Genomic DNA, 18,941 nt, shown 5'->3' with positions numbered 1-18,941 from the left:
CAGGAGTGGCCCAGGCCAACATAACAAACAGAACTGAACTATAAAATAAACCAAACACTAATTACTCTAACAGAAAACAAACATACAGTACTACCCTAACTCCCTAACAAAAAAAAACCATACAAACAAACCCAAATCCCAAAACAAAATGGCAGCCACTCCCTACTTACCAGAACACCAACAACACGTAGAATATTTACAAAATGTACAACCGGCAGACAATCCAACAGGGGCAAAGGCAAAAAGCATAAACAAGTTCAAAACAGTCAAAAACCAGAGTTCTAAGATGAGGTACAAAAGCAGAATACTAATAACTAACAACCAACCACCAAGGAGCAAAAATGTCTCGCTGGGAGGCACCGGGAAGGGCCTTATATAGTGCAGGGTGAAATGGAGTCTGGAGCGGAGTCTGGAGCGGAGTCTGGAGCGGAACAGACAGCAAACACAATACACAACACTATCATAGGACATAACAGGGGATAGATATTGTCCTCCTATTGGTGATTCTGGAGACAGGCCAGTACACCAGGAGACATAGAGGGGGCCGTAGGAGGGCAACAACCCAACAACAGGACCACTAACTCCTCCTTTGTGCATGGAGGAACAGGAGTAGTAGTGCCAGAGCCCTGCAAAATGACCTCCAGCAGGCCACTGATATCCATGTTTCTGCTCAAACTGTCAGAAACAGACTCCAGGAGGCTGGTATGAGGGTCCAACATCCATAAGTGGGGCTTGTGCTTACAGCCCAACACCATGCAGGGAGATTGGCATTTGCCAGAGAACACCAAGATTGGCAGATTTGCCATTTGCGGATGAGAGCAGGTTCACACTGAGCACGTGTAACAGAGCTGACAGAGCCTGGAGGAGAACATTCTGCTGCCTGCTACATCCTCCAGCATGACTGGTTTGGCAGTGGGTCAGTAATGGTGTGGGGAGGCATCTTTTTGGAGGGCCACACAGACCTCAATGTGCTTGCCAGAGGTACTCTGATTGCCATTAGGTACTGGGATGAGATCCTCAGACCCATTGTGAGACCATATGCAGGTGCAGTGGGCCCTGGGTTCCTTTTGATGCATGACAATGCTAGACCTCATGTGGCTGAAGTGTGTCAGCAGTTCCTGCATGATGAAGACATTGATGCTATGGACTGGCCTGCTCGTTCCCCAGACCTTAATCCAATCCAGCACATCTGGGACATCCTGTCTCGTTCCATCCACCAACGCCACATTGCACCACAGACTGTCCAGGAGTTTACTGACACTTTAATCTAGGTCTGGGAGGAGATTCCTCAGGAGAACATCCGCCACCTCATCAGGAGCATGCCCAGGTGTTGTAGGGAGGTCACACGTGCATGTAGAGGCCACACACACTACTGAGCCTCATTTTAACCTGTCATGAGGAATTTCCACTGTAGTTGGATCAGTCTGTCCTTTAATTTTCCACTTTGATTTTGAGTATGATTCCAAATCCAGACCTCAATGGGATAATAATTTTGATTTACAATGATCATTTTTTGTTATTTTGTTCTCAACGCATGCGACTATGCAATAAAGATTTTCAACTGGAATATTTTACTCATGGAGATCTAGGATGTGTTGTTTAAGTGTTCCCTTTATTCTTTTATATATATATATATATATATATATATATATATATATATATATATAATTGTGTTTGAAGAACAGCATGGTGTTCTTGCACCATTTTGGAAAAAGTGGACAGTTACAGGTATCCAAATTTCACACGACATATCCTGATCCTGTCAAATCAGTCCCCTGGTGGGTTGACCAAGAAAAACAACACCCACTGATAATAATAATAATAGTAATAATTCGTCATTTTTATATAGCGCTTTTCAGGAATCCAAAGACGCTTACATTTAAGAGTAACAGAACAGACAGATGGAAAAAGTACAGTCAACAGACAATAAGAATAAAGCTGTAAATGGGAAGAGGTCATGAAGGATGGTAACATATTGGGAGCTGATGATGGAGTAAAATACAGTAGACCAGTATACGTGGAGTTGACAGTGGTGTAAGGGTTTGGAGTCAGATATTGAAGGTAAGGGGAGTGTTATAGGCCAGTGCAACGAGATATGTTTTTAAGTTTGTTTTAAAAGTGGAAAGAGAAGAAGAATTTTTAACTGGAGAAGGGAGGGAATTCCAGAGTGGAGGTGCCATTCGAGAAAAAGCTCGGTGACCAAAACCTTGGAGGTGTAATGTAGGGGAGCTTAGTAGTTCAGCAGAGGAAGACCTGAGAGAGCGAGATGGTTTGTAGGGACGAAGATCAGATAGGTAAGAAGGTGCAAGATTATTAAGGGCTTTGTAGGTTAGAAGAAGGAGTTTAAACTGGATACGATATTTGACAGGGAGCCAGTGGAGACTTTGAAGGACAGGAGTGATGTGGTGACATGTGTGAGTGTGGGTGAGGAGACAGGCAGCAGACTTCTGAACTATCTGGAGTTTATGGATGAAGGAAGAACTGATACCCGATTAGATCTTCTGATGAGAGAAGAATTGTCCTAGCACAAGAACAGAAGAACCCAAAAACTACAGAAAGCCAGATCACCAACAACCTCCATAGAGCAGGGCTGAAGGTATCCCAGTCCACTGTTCGGAGAAGACTACGAGAGCAGACTTATGGAGCCCATACAGCTCGATGCAAACCCCTCAACAGTAGCAAGAATCAGAAGGCCAGATGATCCACAGACATTCTGGATCACAGTCCTATGGACTGATGAAACCAAAATGATCCTCTACCAAAGTGACGGAAAGGCGTGGAGGAAGAAGGGAACGGCCCAAGATCCAAGGCACACAAGCTCACGTCTCTTGCTCTCTGTTTGATGGTAGAATGCTGGACTGGACAAGGTAAGTGTCCATCTGTCTCTGTTGACACATTACCATGTTCTGTCTCTGATGCTGATGTAGTCTGTTCTTGCTATGTTTGTTATGATTTTCAGAACAGTTCCCTTTATTATGAACAGCAGCTTTAGTGAGCAGTCCCTCCTCCACCTTCATCACTGGTTCTGTCAACCACTTCGGTCTTCTCACTCAGGAGGATGAATCTGTGAGTTTAATACTCAACCACTCTGGTCTTTCCATTTGGGTAAGTCAGGAGGTGGATGCTCAGCTACACCCTCTCTCTGCTCCATCACCTTCTGCTCCTTTACCTCATTTTAGATTTGCTCCACCTGGGATCAGCCTGGGTGAACCTGGACCGCTATATACGTCTTTTTCCATTCATCTTATTCTGACAACAATACTGTCACACTCCCTACCTGCCCCCCCCTCCCCCACCACTGTTCTAAACCTTTGATATTTTAAATATATTTTGTAGTTTTGTCTGTTCAGCTTTTAAATTCAAAAGCATGATTTGTGCCCCCGCCTATACCAAAGGAAACATTATTTAAAAAAATGTTTCTGCCGAAACATCTGTGGTTTGAATTTTGAAAGGGTTCAGAAGTGATATGAGTTTGCATGCACCATTCGCAGAAATGTGTGAATTTCGACACATTGAGGTTTTAATACTGCTGAGACACACATGTGGTTTTCTGTTCTGCCACAATAGCTGTTCTTGTCTCATTAAAGAAGTTCATGGTATCCTGAATTAAAGAGTCATCTGTAACCTGTGAAAATTGACACTTGAGAGTTGACATCTTGCCAAGGGGATTTCAGTGTGTTACACATGGTGTGCGCATCTCTGGGTTTGTGCCATTATGTCCCCATCACACCATTTTAACATCTCAGAGTTTATGAAGTTAAAACATTCTGACCACTCTGCACACCATGACAATGTTCATGATGCCGTTCTTCAGAGGAATGATAAGTGCCCTTGATGACTACATGTGTTATTTCATTTTTCACACCTTCAATGTTTTCAAAAATGTACACATGGTAAAAATAAACAAAGAAATAATAGACTCTGAACTGGAACAACCATCACACTGGAACAGCCATCACACTGGAACAGACATCTATACCTCTATCTGTCTATTCTTATCTATACTATCTATATAGTAATCTACACTATGTCTATACTTATTATTTAACATCTTAAATAATAAGTTGGTCGATAATCTTTGAGAACAGCTGCATCCTGTGTGACTGACACCTTGATGTGTCTATTGAGCTGCACATTTTGTATTCTCAGTTCTGTCACCACAAAAATTGCTTAGTCATAAAAGTGTTGATGGCCTGAATTCACAGAAAGTATTCAGTGTATTCTGTGTACTGCTCTACTGCTGAGCTTAAGTAAGGAGGAAGTCATCTATATCTTGTGAAAATAAAAATGTTGATGCCAGGTCAAGGTTATTTTGAAGATATCCATGAGATCATCTGGCATCTCATCTTCACATCCTCTGACCACTTGACCAGGTCTTTCTTGCCACTACGTTGTTCTGTGTGATACACCATGCATAGAATTCATAATAGAATTCATTCAGCACATTTGGATGTGAGGCATCACTGTCAGAGGCAGGAGATTTTGTCCTGTAATTAGTGACGTCAAAGGGGTTAAACCCTAAGAGTGAAGAACTCCAGCACTACACACTGTAGTTTACTTTCACTTGTCATTTCTTAATCCTAAATGATTGTGCTGCCTTACTTTGTGTCTGTCTCCTGTCTAAATAAGTCACAGAAATTTGTCCTAGGCTCACTACTTATTGTGTTATTGCTTATTTTAAATGCTACAGAATCATTCCACATCGTTTCATTTACACTTCATTGGAATTGGCAGCTGCTCCTCAGAATTATGAGGAGGAGGGGCTGGGAGGAGGAGGAGCTGTCTGGAGGAGGGGCTGTGAGGAGGAGGGGCTGTGAGGGGGCGGGGCTGTGAGGAGGAGGGTCTGAGTCAACAGCAGAGCCTCTATAAAGTGTGTTGTCTTCCACAGACTTCACCCACTGGCTTCTACTGAGAAGAACAAGAACAAGACCTTTACTACAAATCTGAAATAACAAGGTAGAAAAACAGTAACTAATATTTTATGTTCCATATAATAAACAATATAATATTCCAAAATAAACATAAACTGGTCAAACGGATATGATGTATTATGTTTGCAGTGCTGGTGAGAGTATTAGTAATTGATAATGTTATAAGAAGTTAAGAACAGTATCATGTGTTAATGGCCTTTAATGACCATCACTGCTTTAATGTCCTTTAATGACCATCACTGCTTTAATGGCCTTTAATGGCCATCACTGCTTTAATGTTCTGTGCCAATTAGTGTGTGTAGTGCAAAAAGTACATGCCTTGCTATTGATTAAAATTTGTAAATTGGCAAGTTCATCTCATGAACATCTGAATATGATATTGACATTATCATTTATTGTCATTACTTGTATATCTTTATCTTTTGCATGGGTTTGAACTACCTTTCCTGACTTCTGTCCATTTAGGTATTCCTTCACTTCACTTCCTAGGGTTAGGGTTAGGGTTAGGGTTTGGGTTAGGTTTAGGGTTTGGGTTAGTTATAGATAAATGAACACTGTAGAGCAGAACTGGGCATTTTACGGCCAGCAGGCCACATCTGGCACTGACTATCTCTGACCAGCTCGCATCAGATTGTTGATAAGTTAGAAGTCAATAGTGAATGTATGACTATGACACCTATTACACTGTGATAAGGACATGAAATAAAATTTCAGTTTTTATTTTGAAGGCATCTGTTTATTTTTTGTTTGTGAAATTTGATTCTGTCTGGTGAGTTCGCTCATGCACCTTCACTCAAATGTGTCTGAATGTGTTGAACAGCTGTAAAAAAAAATCAGCTCTTGGCTCTATAAGCCAGCTAAGAGTAAAAAAGAATGATTGATACAGAGTGCAGTTTTTAACAGGTAATGGACTTCTAAATATTTATTTAGTGAAGATGTAAAGCCATTAAATTAGCTCATCAGGGTTCTGGGTTCTCTTTCATAGACTGGAAAAAAAATTGTCTGCACAACATATCGTCACGGTACGGAGGTCCTGTGCCTGCTGCCTCCATCTGAAGGCTGTAGTTTGTTGTCCTGTTGTTGCATTGTGTTTGTCTCTCAGGCGGGCGGAGCCTATTAGGATCCCGACACCTGAGGGTCTATATACAGTATGTCTATTAGGATCCCGACACCTGAGGGTCATTTATCTGTCTATATACAGTATGTCTTGTCTTTGTACCAGTTAACTGTGGTTATTGTATCCTTCATTTGCATTAAGTCAAGGGTTTTGTGTTAGTGCACTTTGTGCAGTAGCGCCCCTAGTGGTCCCGTCATTGGCCAAAATCTGTTTATCCACAAAAAATTATTAAATTATAATATTATAATTATTATTAAAACGCAAACACATTAATTGTATTTTTTAGAACTAGTATAACTTCCTGCATATCAATTTCAGCCATCTTCACATAACTGTTCGCGAAAAGTCCCGTTCTGAACACACCCATGTAGTTTACATGTGCAACTTGACTTGCCCTTTAAATTGCCCTTTTAAAAAGTCTACGAATAAAGATGACCATGTTTTGTTACCTAAAATTCACTTTCTATCAAAGCATCCACATCACACTTTCAAACAGCGTATGGAATGTTGGTAAATACCTTTATTTGCTTGCACATGTAATTTTTATAAAAATACATAATCCTCTCCTTTGCTGCGAGCAGCGACATCAGCGCTGACCTATCAGCGACATTGCAGCGCCGTTTTACCTAATCTGTTCTCAAATTGCAAAGCTGCATCTGTTAACTTTTGAATTCCGTAGCTTTTATTGGTCTGGAGGGGGGTGGTGGTTTTGAATGACAGCTTTTCACACCTCAGCCTTGTGAGGTGTAAAGGGGGAAGGGGGGGGAGTATCAAGTTACTGCAAAAGCAACCAGGTTGACACCTTCGAAGTGATTGATGGCTGTTCTAACCAATAGCTCAGTCGAAGCTGAAAAGATGAACACCTCACTTGCCGTGATTTGTGATTGCTTGTCTTTGGGAATTTCAATGCGCATCACAACAAGCCATATTGGTAGTGAAACAAGCCATGCTAACCTAAGGTAAGCTAAGCTAAACTAGAATACGCGATTGACTCGGGTTGGCGAAATTGAAGCAGTCGTAGATTATTTTGTTAGTGAATATTTCGATTGCATATACTTTTGGATATCATAGAAAAAGAAAAGGTTTACTTTAGCTGAAGTTTATGTGGAGTTGTTTGGGTAGAACGATAAACTGGAAGTTAGATAAGAATGGCTAAGAAGAGCTACGAAGGACTATGAAGGACGCAGTTGTGTTTGTGAGTATGAATAAACAGTTGTAAAGAAAATGCATACTAAGTACTAGAATATAAGCAGTATTATGTACTGTATGTACCAGACATGTGAACAAGTCACTAAGTTGCAAGTAACAAGTAAGTCTCAAGTTTTCATAATCAAGTCTCGAGTCAAGTCCCAAGTCAATACAATCAAGTCTCGAGTCAAGTCCCAAGTCAATACAAGCGAGTCTCGAGTCAAGTCCCAAGTCTTAAACTTCAAGTCCTAGTCAAGTCACCAGATGTAATTTCAATATTTAACACAATTGATGCAATTGATTAGTAGTATATTAAGTTAGTCAGACTAACTAACGTTAGGCGCTTGAGTGTTTCGGTTCGCTTGACTGAGATGTCGCTGCAATTGTCGTCGTCACCTACAATCCCCCCCCCCCCGTCCGTCCGTCCCTCAGTCCGTCAGTCCCCCCCGGCCCCACTTTCAAATTATCGTTGTTATTATGTTATTATTTTGTTTTAGTAAAAAATTATGTTGCATGCTCTTGATGTTGTAATGTATTGAACAGGCAGAGAGGGATCCAAATGCGGAAGAACAGCGCTTTTATTGAAATGAAACGCTGGTACAAACACAGGCAGGTGTATCACGAGCACTATGACTAGTAACAACTGCGTTGTCTTGGCGTGGTCAGGACGGTCCAGGGTCATACCGGGGGAGCCGAAGTCAGGAGGTACAGAGGGACTAGGCAGGAGACAAGGTCGGGGACGTAAGCGAGGGTCGGAACACAGGAAAGCAGACAGGTAATAGAAAGGCTTGGTACGCGGCATGAGTCGGCAATACTTCGCGACTAGGAAGTGGAATGTGGGCGTTTAAGTAGAGATACAGGGGGTGTGGTGATGAGCGTCAGGTGAGGCTGGTTAGGTGGAGATCAGGTGGCATTCCTTACAGTACCCCCCCTCAAAGGAGCGGCACCTGACGCTCTACGACGAGCCGGGGGTCTACCGCGGCGCCTGGGAGCGGGAAAGTTGGGGTGTGTTGCGTGGAAATCCGCGATCATGGTAGGGCAGAGGACATCCCTCGCCGGAATCCAGGCCCGCTCCTCGGGACCATATCCTTCCCAGTCCACGAGGTACTGGAGTCCGTTCCTTCGGCGCCGAGACTCCAGAAGCTCTCGGACGATGTATGCCGGTCGACCGTCGATTTCCAGGGGATCCGGAGGGCTAGTGGGCACAGGGGGAGTGGTGAACGGACTATAGTGAACTGGCTTAACACTAGAGCTCCTGAGAATTCAGGATTCTGAGGACATCACCCCTCCTTCTTCTCCTTCTTGCCAGCAATTAGCAAAGCCAAACATCCCCCTTTATTATGTTAATTCACAGAGCAAGACTGAGGCAGCAGCCTCACCCAGAAAGTCTCTGATCACAGAGATCACAGATCACAAACAAGCAGAAACACAAATGCTTCTATCAAATGCTTCTAACACAAATATAGATAGATAGATAGTATAAGAAATGTACAAAGAGCAAGATTCAAGCCTGCTGTTTAGATCACAAACAAGCAGAAACACAAATGCTTCTATCAAATGCTTCTAACACAAATATAGATAGATAGATAGATAGATAGATAGATAGATAGATAGATAGATAGAGAGGTAGTATAAGAAATGTACAAAGAGCAAGATTCAAGCCTGCTGTTTAGATCACAAACAAGCAGAAACACAAATGCTTCTATCAAATGCTTCTAACACAAATATAGATAGATAGTATAAGAAATGTACAAAGAGCAAGATTCAAGCCTGCTGTTTAGATCACAAACAAGCAGAAACACAAATGCTTCTATCAAATGCTTCTAACACAAATATAGATAGATAGATAGATAGATAGATAGAGAGCACATGAATTTGTTTTCCTGTCTTTTCCTCTCCTTTTCCAGCCTGCTGTTTAGATCACAACATTTATCAGTGATGCAGTGATGCAACGCGACCATGCTAATTTTCGCTAGCAATGATATGGGATTTCCTATATAACATTAGCATCAAGCTAATTGCGCCATATAATTTCTTAGCTTTTCAAACGCGAATTCAAACGCGGAAACAGAAAGTGTTTGATTACAACAAATATTATATAGTATAGTATATGAAATATACAAAGAGCAAGATTCAAACATTTTTATTTATTTTTATTGTTTGACGGGACTCATTAGAGAAACTGTCGTCTCTACGTGCGATTGAATTGTAACTTTTGAAACACGAGTCTACAAATTTTCTGCCGTTTGTTGTAGTATCGGTAACATACAGTCTGCTTGTAACTTCAACTTTTTCGTGAAGTATCACGTTTGGTGTTTTGGTCATATGAGCTTGGGGGTGAGCCAGCTTGTGCTTTGGCAGGCGTATGAGCTGGGGGTGAGCCGCTTCCACCGCATTACCAAGACAATGGGCGTTAATCCCTTCACAGCAGGGGAGTGGGCTACATGGACCCTACCAAGCCCTGTGAAATTTTTCGCTTCTCTAGGAGCTCTAGTGTTAAGGAGAGAGACATGGAAGACAGGATTGACACGATAATGAGCAGGCATAAGGAGCTTATACGAGACAGCGTTGACTCTGCTGAGTATCTTGAATGGCCCGATGTACCATGGGCTAAGCTTTTTACTACGCTGTTTCAAATGCAGGTTTTGTGTCGAAAGCCATACCCTCTGTCCCGGATGATAGATTAGGGCTGGAAGACGACGGCGATCCGCGTTGAGCCGGCGTGTGTGTAGGGCGCGGCGTAAATGGACATGTGCCATCTCCCAGGTGCGGGCACTGCGCTTGAGCCACTCATCCAGGGCCGGGACGTCAGCAGGTGTCTTGTCCCACGGGAAGAATGCAGGTTGATAACCATAGACACATTGGAAGGGTGTGAGTTTAGTAGCGGAGTGTATGATGGAGTTGCGGGCATATTCTGCCCACGGGAGGTATTTGTGCCAGTCATGTTGGGAGGCACAATACTGACGGAGAAACCTCCCTAATTCTTGGTTGTATCGTTCGACCTCTCCGTTGGATTGGGGGTGGTAACCCGAAGTCAGACTAACAGTTATGCCTAGAAGCTTGCAGAACTGCCTCCAGACCCGAGATGTGAATTGTGCTCCTCGGTCTGAGACGATATCTTCAGGTAAGCCGTATATTCGAAAGACATAATTAAACAGATCCAGCGCGGATTCCATAGCAGTAGGTAGTTTGGGGCGAGGAATCAAGCGGCACATTTTAGAGAATCGGTCTACTATAACCATAACAACTGTGTTACCTCCAGAAGTGGGTAGATCTGTGACAAAATCCACAGCGAGGTGAGTCCAGGGCCGGAGAGGAACAGGTAGAGGAAGGAGTTTTCCTGCTGGGAGAGTACGGGGAGTGCGGGATTGGGTGCAGACCGAGCACGCTAATACGTAATCCCTGATGTCATCTTCCCAGGACGGCCACCAATAACGTTGTGAGATGGTGTTGTGTACGTGTAATACCTGGGTGACCCGTGCCTGCCGTGTCGTGAGCGAGTTGGAGGACACGCCCCCTAAGGGGTACGGGGACGAACTGTTTACCCTCGGGGCATTCCACGGGACCTGGATCGGTACGCAGGGCTTCATCCAACTCCTCCTGAATCTCCCACCTGATGACAGCAAGGAAACAGGAATCCTGCAGAATATACTCGGGTTCCTTAACAACAGTGTCCTTTTCATACAGTCGGGAAAGGGCATCCGCTTTGACGTTCTTCGATCCGGGTCGGTAAGTTACAGTGAAGCGAAACCGAGAGAAGAATAGCGCCCATCTGGCTTGCCGCGGGTTCAGTCGCTTGGCAGATTTCAGATATTCTAAATTCTTGTGGTCTGTATAGACTAAGAAGGGGTGTGTCGCTCCCTCCAACCAATGACGCCACTGTTCGAGGGCGAGTTTAATGGCTAGGAGCTCTCGGTCACCGACGTCGTAATTCATCTCGGCGGCTGACAGTTTCTTTGAGTAATAGGCACAGGGATATAACTTCGGCAGATTTCCCTGATGCTGCGAGAGAACAGCGCCTACTCCCACCTCCGAGGCGTCGACCTCCACGATGAACTGGAGCAGGGGGTCAGGGAGATGCAGTACAGGAGCCGACGTGAAAGCCCGTTTAAGGAGCGAAAACGCTCGGTCTTCCTCGGCAGTCCAGATAAACTCCCGTGACTTTCCCCCTTTAAGGAGATTGGTAAGAGGAGCTGCCAACTCACCAAAGCCGCGGATGAAACGGCGACAGAAGTTGGCGAAACCCAGGAATCGCAGCAGTTCTTTAGTAGAACGGGGGGTTGGCCAGTCCGTGACTGCCTTGACTTTATCTGTATCCATGGAGACCTGACCAGGAGAGAGCGTACATCCGAGGAAGGTCACTGGGGAACGATGAAACTCACATTTCTCAGCCTTTACATACAGGTGGTGTTCCCGCAGGCGCTGCAACACCGCTGAGACGTGTCGGACATGTTCAGAGACAGATGGGGAATAAATTAGGATATCGTCAATATAGACAAACACGAAATCATCAATCATATCACGGAAGATGTCATCCATAAATGCCTGGAACACGGAGGGACTATTCGTCAGTCCATATGGCATTACGAGGTACTCATAGTGCCCCCTGGCGGTGATAAAGGCGGTTTTCCACTCATCGCCCTCTCGGATTCGAATCAAGTTGTACGCACTCCGTAGATCCAACTTCGTAAAGAGGTTCGCCCCCATCAGACGTTCTTGTGAGGCGGTGATAAAGGGAAGAGGGTAAGCGTACTTCGATGTGACTGCGTTAAGGGCACGGTAATCAATACAAGGACGTAATCCCCCTCCTTTCTTTTCGATGAAGAAGAAGCCAGCTGCGACAGGAGAAGTGGATGGTCGGATAAATCCCTTCTGTAAGGCTTCGGTGACGTAGGACTCCATCGCCTGATCCTCGGGACGTGAGAGAGGGTAAGGTTTCGTCCTACGAGGTAAAGGGGCTCCTGGGAGGAGGTCGATTGCGCAATCACATGGCCGATGGGGAGGCAGACGACAGGCACTGTCCTTGTCGAACACGTCAGCGAATCCACGATACTGTACGGGGATGACATCAGACAGGGGTGTATCAGGACTTTCTACTGAGGAGGACCGGAGTGGTAAGTGAATACAATTTTCGAGACAGCGGGTTTTCCACCGTACTAGCTCTCGTCTCTTCCAGGAGATTTCCGGGTCGTGAGCCGATAGCCAGGGAAAGCCTAGTATGAGAGGATCCCGGGGCGTGGATATCAAGAAAAACTCCCGCATCTCGCTGTGGAACAGGCCCACTCGTAGCTCTACGGGGCAGGTACGAAGTGAAATTACACCCTCACCCAAAGGTTGTCCGTTTAGCGAGTTAATTTTCAGGGGAGGATCCATAGGTACGGTGGGAAGGTGGAGGTGATAGGCTAGGTCCCGGTCTATGAAATCGCCAGCCGCTCCTGAGTCCACTAAAGTCGACAGGTTCGTGTCTATGCCTCCCCAAGATACTAGTACTGGTAGGTTGACTTGGTTTTTCCTCTGGGTAACCAGTAAGGGTTGGTAGGTGAGTGGGGACCTGCCTAGCCGCATGGACTCATCAGATTCATGGGGTTTCTGTTCACATACGCGGGGAGATGGTGCACAGGACATGGGAATGGGAGTGTCATCTATTTCGGAACGGTAGGGCCCCAACAATTTGTCTACTCGTATCGCTGCCTGAACGAACTCAGCTAAAGAGAATGCTTCTCCCCGACAGGCGAGTTCGACCTGCACGTCGGTCCTCAGACCCCGACGAAACACGGTCCTCAAGGCTGAGTCGCTCCAACCGCTCCCTGCTGCCAGTGTGCGGAACTCCCTAGCATAATCTGCTGTGCTCCGTTGTCCTTGCTGGATGTCGCAGAGTCGGTCTCCGATGTCGCGACCGTCAGCAGGGTGATCAAAGACTGCTCGGAGCAGCGCTGTTAACTGGTTCTCTGACTGGAGGGCTGGGTCTTTGGTGTCCCACAAAGCGGTGCCCCAAGCACCTGCTGTACCAGTGAGAAACGAGAGAATGAAGTGGACCCTTGGCAACTCTGCTTGGAATCGAGCGTGGTGGTACGTGAAGTATATTGAACACTGCATGAGGAAGTTACGGCATCGGTCGGGAGACCCGTCGTAACGTTCGGGTACGGCTACGGGGACGCTCACGGGTGTGGGGGTTGTCGTTGTGACGAGACGAACGGCTTCCTGGAGTGCTGCCACTTGGAGTCCTTGATCTCGAACTATTCCCACGAGTTGTTGGACCGTCTCGGTGAGTGTCTTTAGTGTATCTTCTGCTGGATCCATGGTTTGGCGAAGTATTTCTGTAACGTATTGAACAGGCAGAGAGGGATCCAAATGCGGAAGAACACCGCTTTTATTGAAATGAAACGCTGGTACAAACACAGGCAGGTGTATCACGAGCACTATGACTAGTAACAACTGCGTTGTCTTGGCGTGGTCAGGACGGTCCAGGGTCATACCGGGGGAGCCGAAGTCAGGAGGTACAGAGGGACTAGGCAGGAGACAAGGTCGGGGACGTAAGCGAGGGTCGGAACACAGGAAAGCAGACAGGTAATAGAAAGGCTTGGTACGCGGCATGAGTCGGCAATACTTCGCGACTAGGAAGTGGAATGTGGGCGTTTAAGTAGAGATACAGGGGGTGTGGTGATGAGCGTCAGGTGAGGCTGGTTAGGTGGAGATCAGGTGGCATTCCTTACAGATGTATAGTGGCCAACGTCTTAGATAAGGGTGTGGCACATTTGGATAAAGGTGTGGCACTTTGGAGAGGCCTTGGACACCAAGTGGACAATACTGTGGAGCTTTTCAGTACTTCCATGTACATGCTCAATATTATGTATTTTGTCAAACAACACCCTGTTGAATCAGAAACAACAGAGCATGACAGAGTTTACATCACCAGTGTACATTTGCACACTTTAAATCCCCGAAATCAAAACAAAATTATGGAAATATAAGCCTGGAGGTGAATCAATATTCTGGCCCAACTGTCTACTTTAGTTTAATCCTGAATTATCATTTTGCTTTATGTACACCTTGAGATAACTAGTGTTAAAGTGTGTTAGTACAAATTGTTTAAAAATTGGCTCAAAATGGCCACTGAACAAAGTTAAATCTTTCCTTTTCTCTGAGACTGGCATGATCACTTCCTTCTTTTTTGCATGTCCCACAAACAGTAGATATTGCAAGACACTGAGAAGTAAAATTTTGGTTAATACAACCGTTAGGCCAACATCTAACATAAACAATAAAAATAGTTTAATAAGAAGTGTGACGGGTAGGGTGAGCAACTAAAAAGGAAGCGATCACGCCAAGTATCAGGGAAAGAGGATGGTTTAATTGAAAGTGCGGAAACCAAAAACCCGTGACATAGATCCAGATTAAGGAAATAATAACCAGCAGTCAACTGGTACGAAGACAAGACATATATAGACAAACAAACGACCCTCAGGTGAGACGGATCACGGGTCCCGCCCACCTGAGGGACGAACATCACGTGACCAAAACAGGGCAGCTGCTGCTGTAACCGGGGGCGACCGGCAGGGGGCCCCCCCACAACATGACAAGAAGAAGTCTAATAAACATTTCTTACCTACAGTATGTGATGGGCAGGGAGTGCGAATGAAAAAGGAAGTGATCACGCCAAGTCTCAGAGAAAAAGGAAGGTTTAATAATAATGTGCGCAAACCAAAAACCCGCAACATGACCTGAATTAAAGATACAATAACCAGCAGTCAACTGGTACAAAGACAAGACATATATAGATGGACAAACAACCCTCAGGTGGTGGCCTGCTAATACGCCCCGCTCACCTGAGGGATGAAAACAACATAACAGTAACAGGACAACTGCTGCTGTGGACGGGGCAGACCGGCAGGTGGTGGGGGTGGGGGGTGGGGGGTGCTTGTATCGTGACAACGTTTTGGTGGTTTTAATGTCCATTCTAATGAAATTGACCTTTTAGAAACTGCTACTCATTGTCATTTCTTCTTGGTTTTGTAGAAACTGATGAAAATGGCTTCCCAAATTGCGAAGATCAGTCAAAGCCTCACCACAGCTGAGGAGATGAGAAACCAAACCAAGCTTATAATGCAGCCCTATGCCAACTGGGAGGGGTACCTGACTCCTGCACCACTCTCCATAGCCATCATGGGAGAGCTGGTCTTCATCTCTTCACAAACTGATTTCTCCATCAACAAAAACCCACCCAAGGATGGCTACAAGTACATCAAGTACCCAGAGTCCTTTCGCGCCTGCCTCATGCAGGTGTGTAACTCTGGCTGGGGAGCGTTCAACGAAGCCCATACGAACATGGATCAGATTCGACTCCACACCCTCACTGTCCCAGATTACATGAAGAGTGCTGTGAAGATTCTGTTCAAAGGTAGTGATGAGGTTGTTCAAGCCCACCTGCCTAACCAGCTGGAGAACATTCGTGTCATTGCAGATGACTGCCTTACTCTGGCTTCCGCAACAGAAAAAAGGTTCACTGATGTTATCAACATTATACAAGAACTGCTGGAAGCATGTGTCAATGCACAGAACAGTTATGGAGAGGAACTGGAAGAAATAAAGAAGAAACTGGAAGAGAATAAAATGAGGAAGGAGTCATCAGAAGAGGCTTTAAAACGTTCTGATAAAGCAATGAAAGACATAGAAGAGCAAATGAAAGAAGCACAAGAGAGTTACAAAAGTGCAATGGATTCACTTCCCAGTGGGTGGGAGATGATCGGGATGGATTTTGTTTCAAGTCTGACTGAGTGTACCACCAATCTAATTAATGGACTGACATCTTCCCTATCTAACCCACTAACTTATATGAATAATGTTTCAAAAACGAAAAAAGAAATTAATCACCCAAAAGCCCAGGGTGAAACTTCAGATGGATTCAGTGAAATAAATATCTACAGCAAGGCTGCAGAAATCCTGAAATGTGCAGAGCTGATTCAGCAGTTTGTGCAGGAGGAAAACATAGAGTGGACCATCCTGTATGATCAGAAGAATGAATCTTCCAAATCTAATTTCTCATTGAATCAATTGAAAAGAATCAATAAAAGTTTAGAAAAATCCCCACAATGTGAACCAAAGAATCGTGCCCAGAAGATTTGTGAACAGGGCATCAACATCTGTAACCAACTGGCGAAATATGCACCAGATGGAAAATGTGAGGAAGCCAAAACAAAGGAGCTGGTTGAAGAAATCAGAAAACTCACAGAATCAGCACGTGCATTTGACAGCAAAAGTAAAGCTGTCACACATTCTCCAGCTCTGGTCCCAAAACCACCCATGATGAATAAAGAAGAATCTAAATCTGAGAAGCAGAGAGCTACAGAGAACGCTCGGTTCCGCATAGAGCAGAGCAGAGCTCAACTAGACCTTACCAGAGAGATTTATGCAAAGAGTGTGGAGAACATGGAGAAGAACCAAAAGGAACTGACTGAAATCCTGATCGCCATGAGGAACTGTGAAGTCAAAGAGATAGACTTTAACACCACCATCAAGATGCTGGTGAAAGGTATGGATGCCATGGGCAGAGTGAAGGAGCAGTGGGAGAAGATGGTGCGCTTCTTTCAGATGGTGTCCAACATTGTGAAAACCAGCCTCACCGTAACTCTCAAAAATTTTGTTTCTACATCTGAGAAGACTCAGTCACTTTCCTATAATGGAAAGCTCTTCTCCAAAGACCTACTTTACAGCCAAGCCTTTCAAGCCACTAACATTGCAAATCTGGTCAATATGATTGCAGCAACCTATACTGAAGTGTCTGAGAAGCACCTCATGGACCGGATCAGCTCACTGGGAAAGCTTATGGTCATGGACAAGGAAAAGCCAGAGTTCATACAGGAACGTCTGCAGTTACAGAACAACTGTGATGCAGCTCAAAAAGCCATTTTACAACTTGTTCAAAACAACAAGGCTGAGTTTGAAAGGAAGACACACTCAAGAGTGGAGAAGATTGATAAAGAGCTTCTTGCAATTCTGCCCTCTGCTGCCCCTGAAGAGATGAAGAGCATTCAAGCAGCTGTTAAAAGTGGATTCACAGAGGAAGAGGAAGGAGACTACATCTGAACAGAGGAAGAGGAAGGAGACTACATCTGAACAGAGGCAGAGGAAGGAGACTACATCTGAACAGAGGAAGAGGAAGGAGACTACATCTGAACAGAGGAAGAGGAAGAAGACTACATCTGAACAGAGGAAGAGGAAGAAGACTACATCTGAACAGAGGAAGAGGAAGGAGACTACATCTGAACAGAGGAAGAGGAAGAAGACTACATCTGAACAGAGGAAGAGGAAGGAGACTACATCTGAACAGAAGAACAAAAATTAGAATGATATTTACAAAACACCAATGATATTTAATAAAAATATGTAATAATGATTTAACCTGAAATTCCTTTACTGAGATCCAAATATAAAAACACCTACAACACAACACCCACTTTGAGTGGGTAGACTGTAGGACATGGTGTAGATGAGACCAATGCATGGTGTTGGGGAGACTGTAGGACATGGTGTAGGGGAGACTGTAGGACATGGTGTAGGGGAGACTGTAGGACATGGTGTAGGGGAGACTGTAAGACATTTTGTAGGGGAGACTGTAGGACATGGTGTAGGGGAGACTATAGGACATGGTGTAGGGGAGACTGTAGGACATGGTGTAGAGGAGACTGTAGGACATGGTGTAGGGGAGACTGTAGGACACGGTGTAGAGGAGACTGTGGGACATGGTGCAGGGGAGACTGTAGGACACGGTGTAGAGGAGACTGTAGGACATAGTGTAGATGAGACTAATGCATGGTGCTGGGGAGACTGTAGGACATGGTGTAGAGGAGACTGTAGGACATGGTGTAGGGGAGACTGTAGGACATGGTGTAGAGGAGACAGAACTGTCTCCCCTGTTCATCATATTAGTGTATTCTGTTACTGTTATCATGTACTCTTGGTTAATGTTGAATTTGTCTTTATTTCATGTTTGTGTACTATGTATTAATTTTGTTCATATTTTCATTAAACCGCTTAATTGTCCGCACTTGCGTCCAGCTTCCAATTCCCCAGCATTACCTCTACCAGAGAGGCCCAGTAGAGCTCCTGTTGTTCTGTCGTGAAGAGTAGCCAGTAGGACACTTGCTCTACAAGAATTTTATACTGTAAATGACAGTGTTTTCTTACTGATACAATTGGGTCAAATGTAGTTTATGGTTCTGCAAACAGACTAGGTGATCTAGAGCAGGGGTTCTCAACTGGTCTCAGCCCGGGACCCACTTTTTCTCAGTAATGAAGTCACGACCCACTTTTTTAAAAAGTTGTAGGTTGTCGTACATCCTGCACTTTATGTAATACAACTTGTTTGGTGGTCTTATGAAGGACCGTTTTTAAAAGCTATTGAAATTATTGCAAAAAACAGAGTGTGTAGTAGGGATGTATATCGTCACCACTAAGCTAGATTCGATACACATCTCGATACACTGCCAACGATGCGATATAACTGCAATACTCTAAAACCCCTTGTCGATGCGATGCGATACGATACACTCACGAACGTAAGTTGTTGAGCGGGGGGGGGGGTTACGAGGGGGTAGCGTCCGCAGAGATGTCCACACCGTGCCGTCTTTTCATGCGTGTCGCCAGGTTCGTTGTGCTACTAACGTATTTAGCTCCACGGCATTGTTTGCAGATTGCGTGACCACCTC

The 18,941-nt window shown here is 44.8% G+C and overlaps 1 protein-coding gene across 1 annotated transcript; it reads left to right on the top strand.

Annotated features, from left to right (window-relative positions):
• The first annotated feature begins 4,898 nt into the window (after positions 1 to 4,898).
• Positions 4,899 to 18,276, top strand: LOC143517760 (uncharacterized). The gene is made up of 2 exons (XM_077010557.1): positions 4,899 to 4,956; positions 15,253 to 18,276. Exon 2 carries the CDS (start codon positions 15,259 to 15,261, stop codon positions 17,317 to 17,319), a length of 2,061 nt encoding a protein of 686 aa, XP_076866672.1. The 5' UTR covers positions 4,899 to 4,956; positions 15,253 to 15,258; the 3' UTR covers positions 17,320 to 18,276.
• The last annotated feature ends 665 nt before the right edge of the window (positions 18,277 to 18,941 follow it).

The sequence above is a fragment of the Brachyhypopomus gauderio genome, chromosome 6 (genome assembly GCF_052324685.1).
Source record: "Brachyhypopomus gauderio isolate BG-103 chromosome 6, BGAUD_0.2, whole genome shotgun sequence".
In the NCBI taxonomy this organism is placed as follows: domain Eukaryota; kingdom Metazoa; phylum Chordata; class Actinopteri; order Gymnotiformes; family Hypopomidae; genus Brachyhypopomus; species Brachyhypopomus gauderio.
This window is presented reverse-complemented; position numbering and strand designations above follow the sequence as displayed.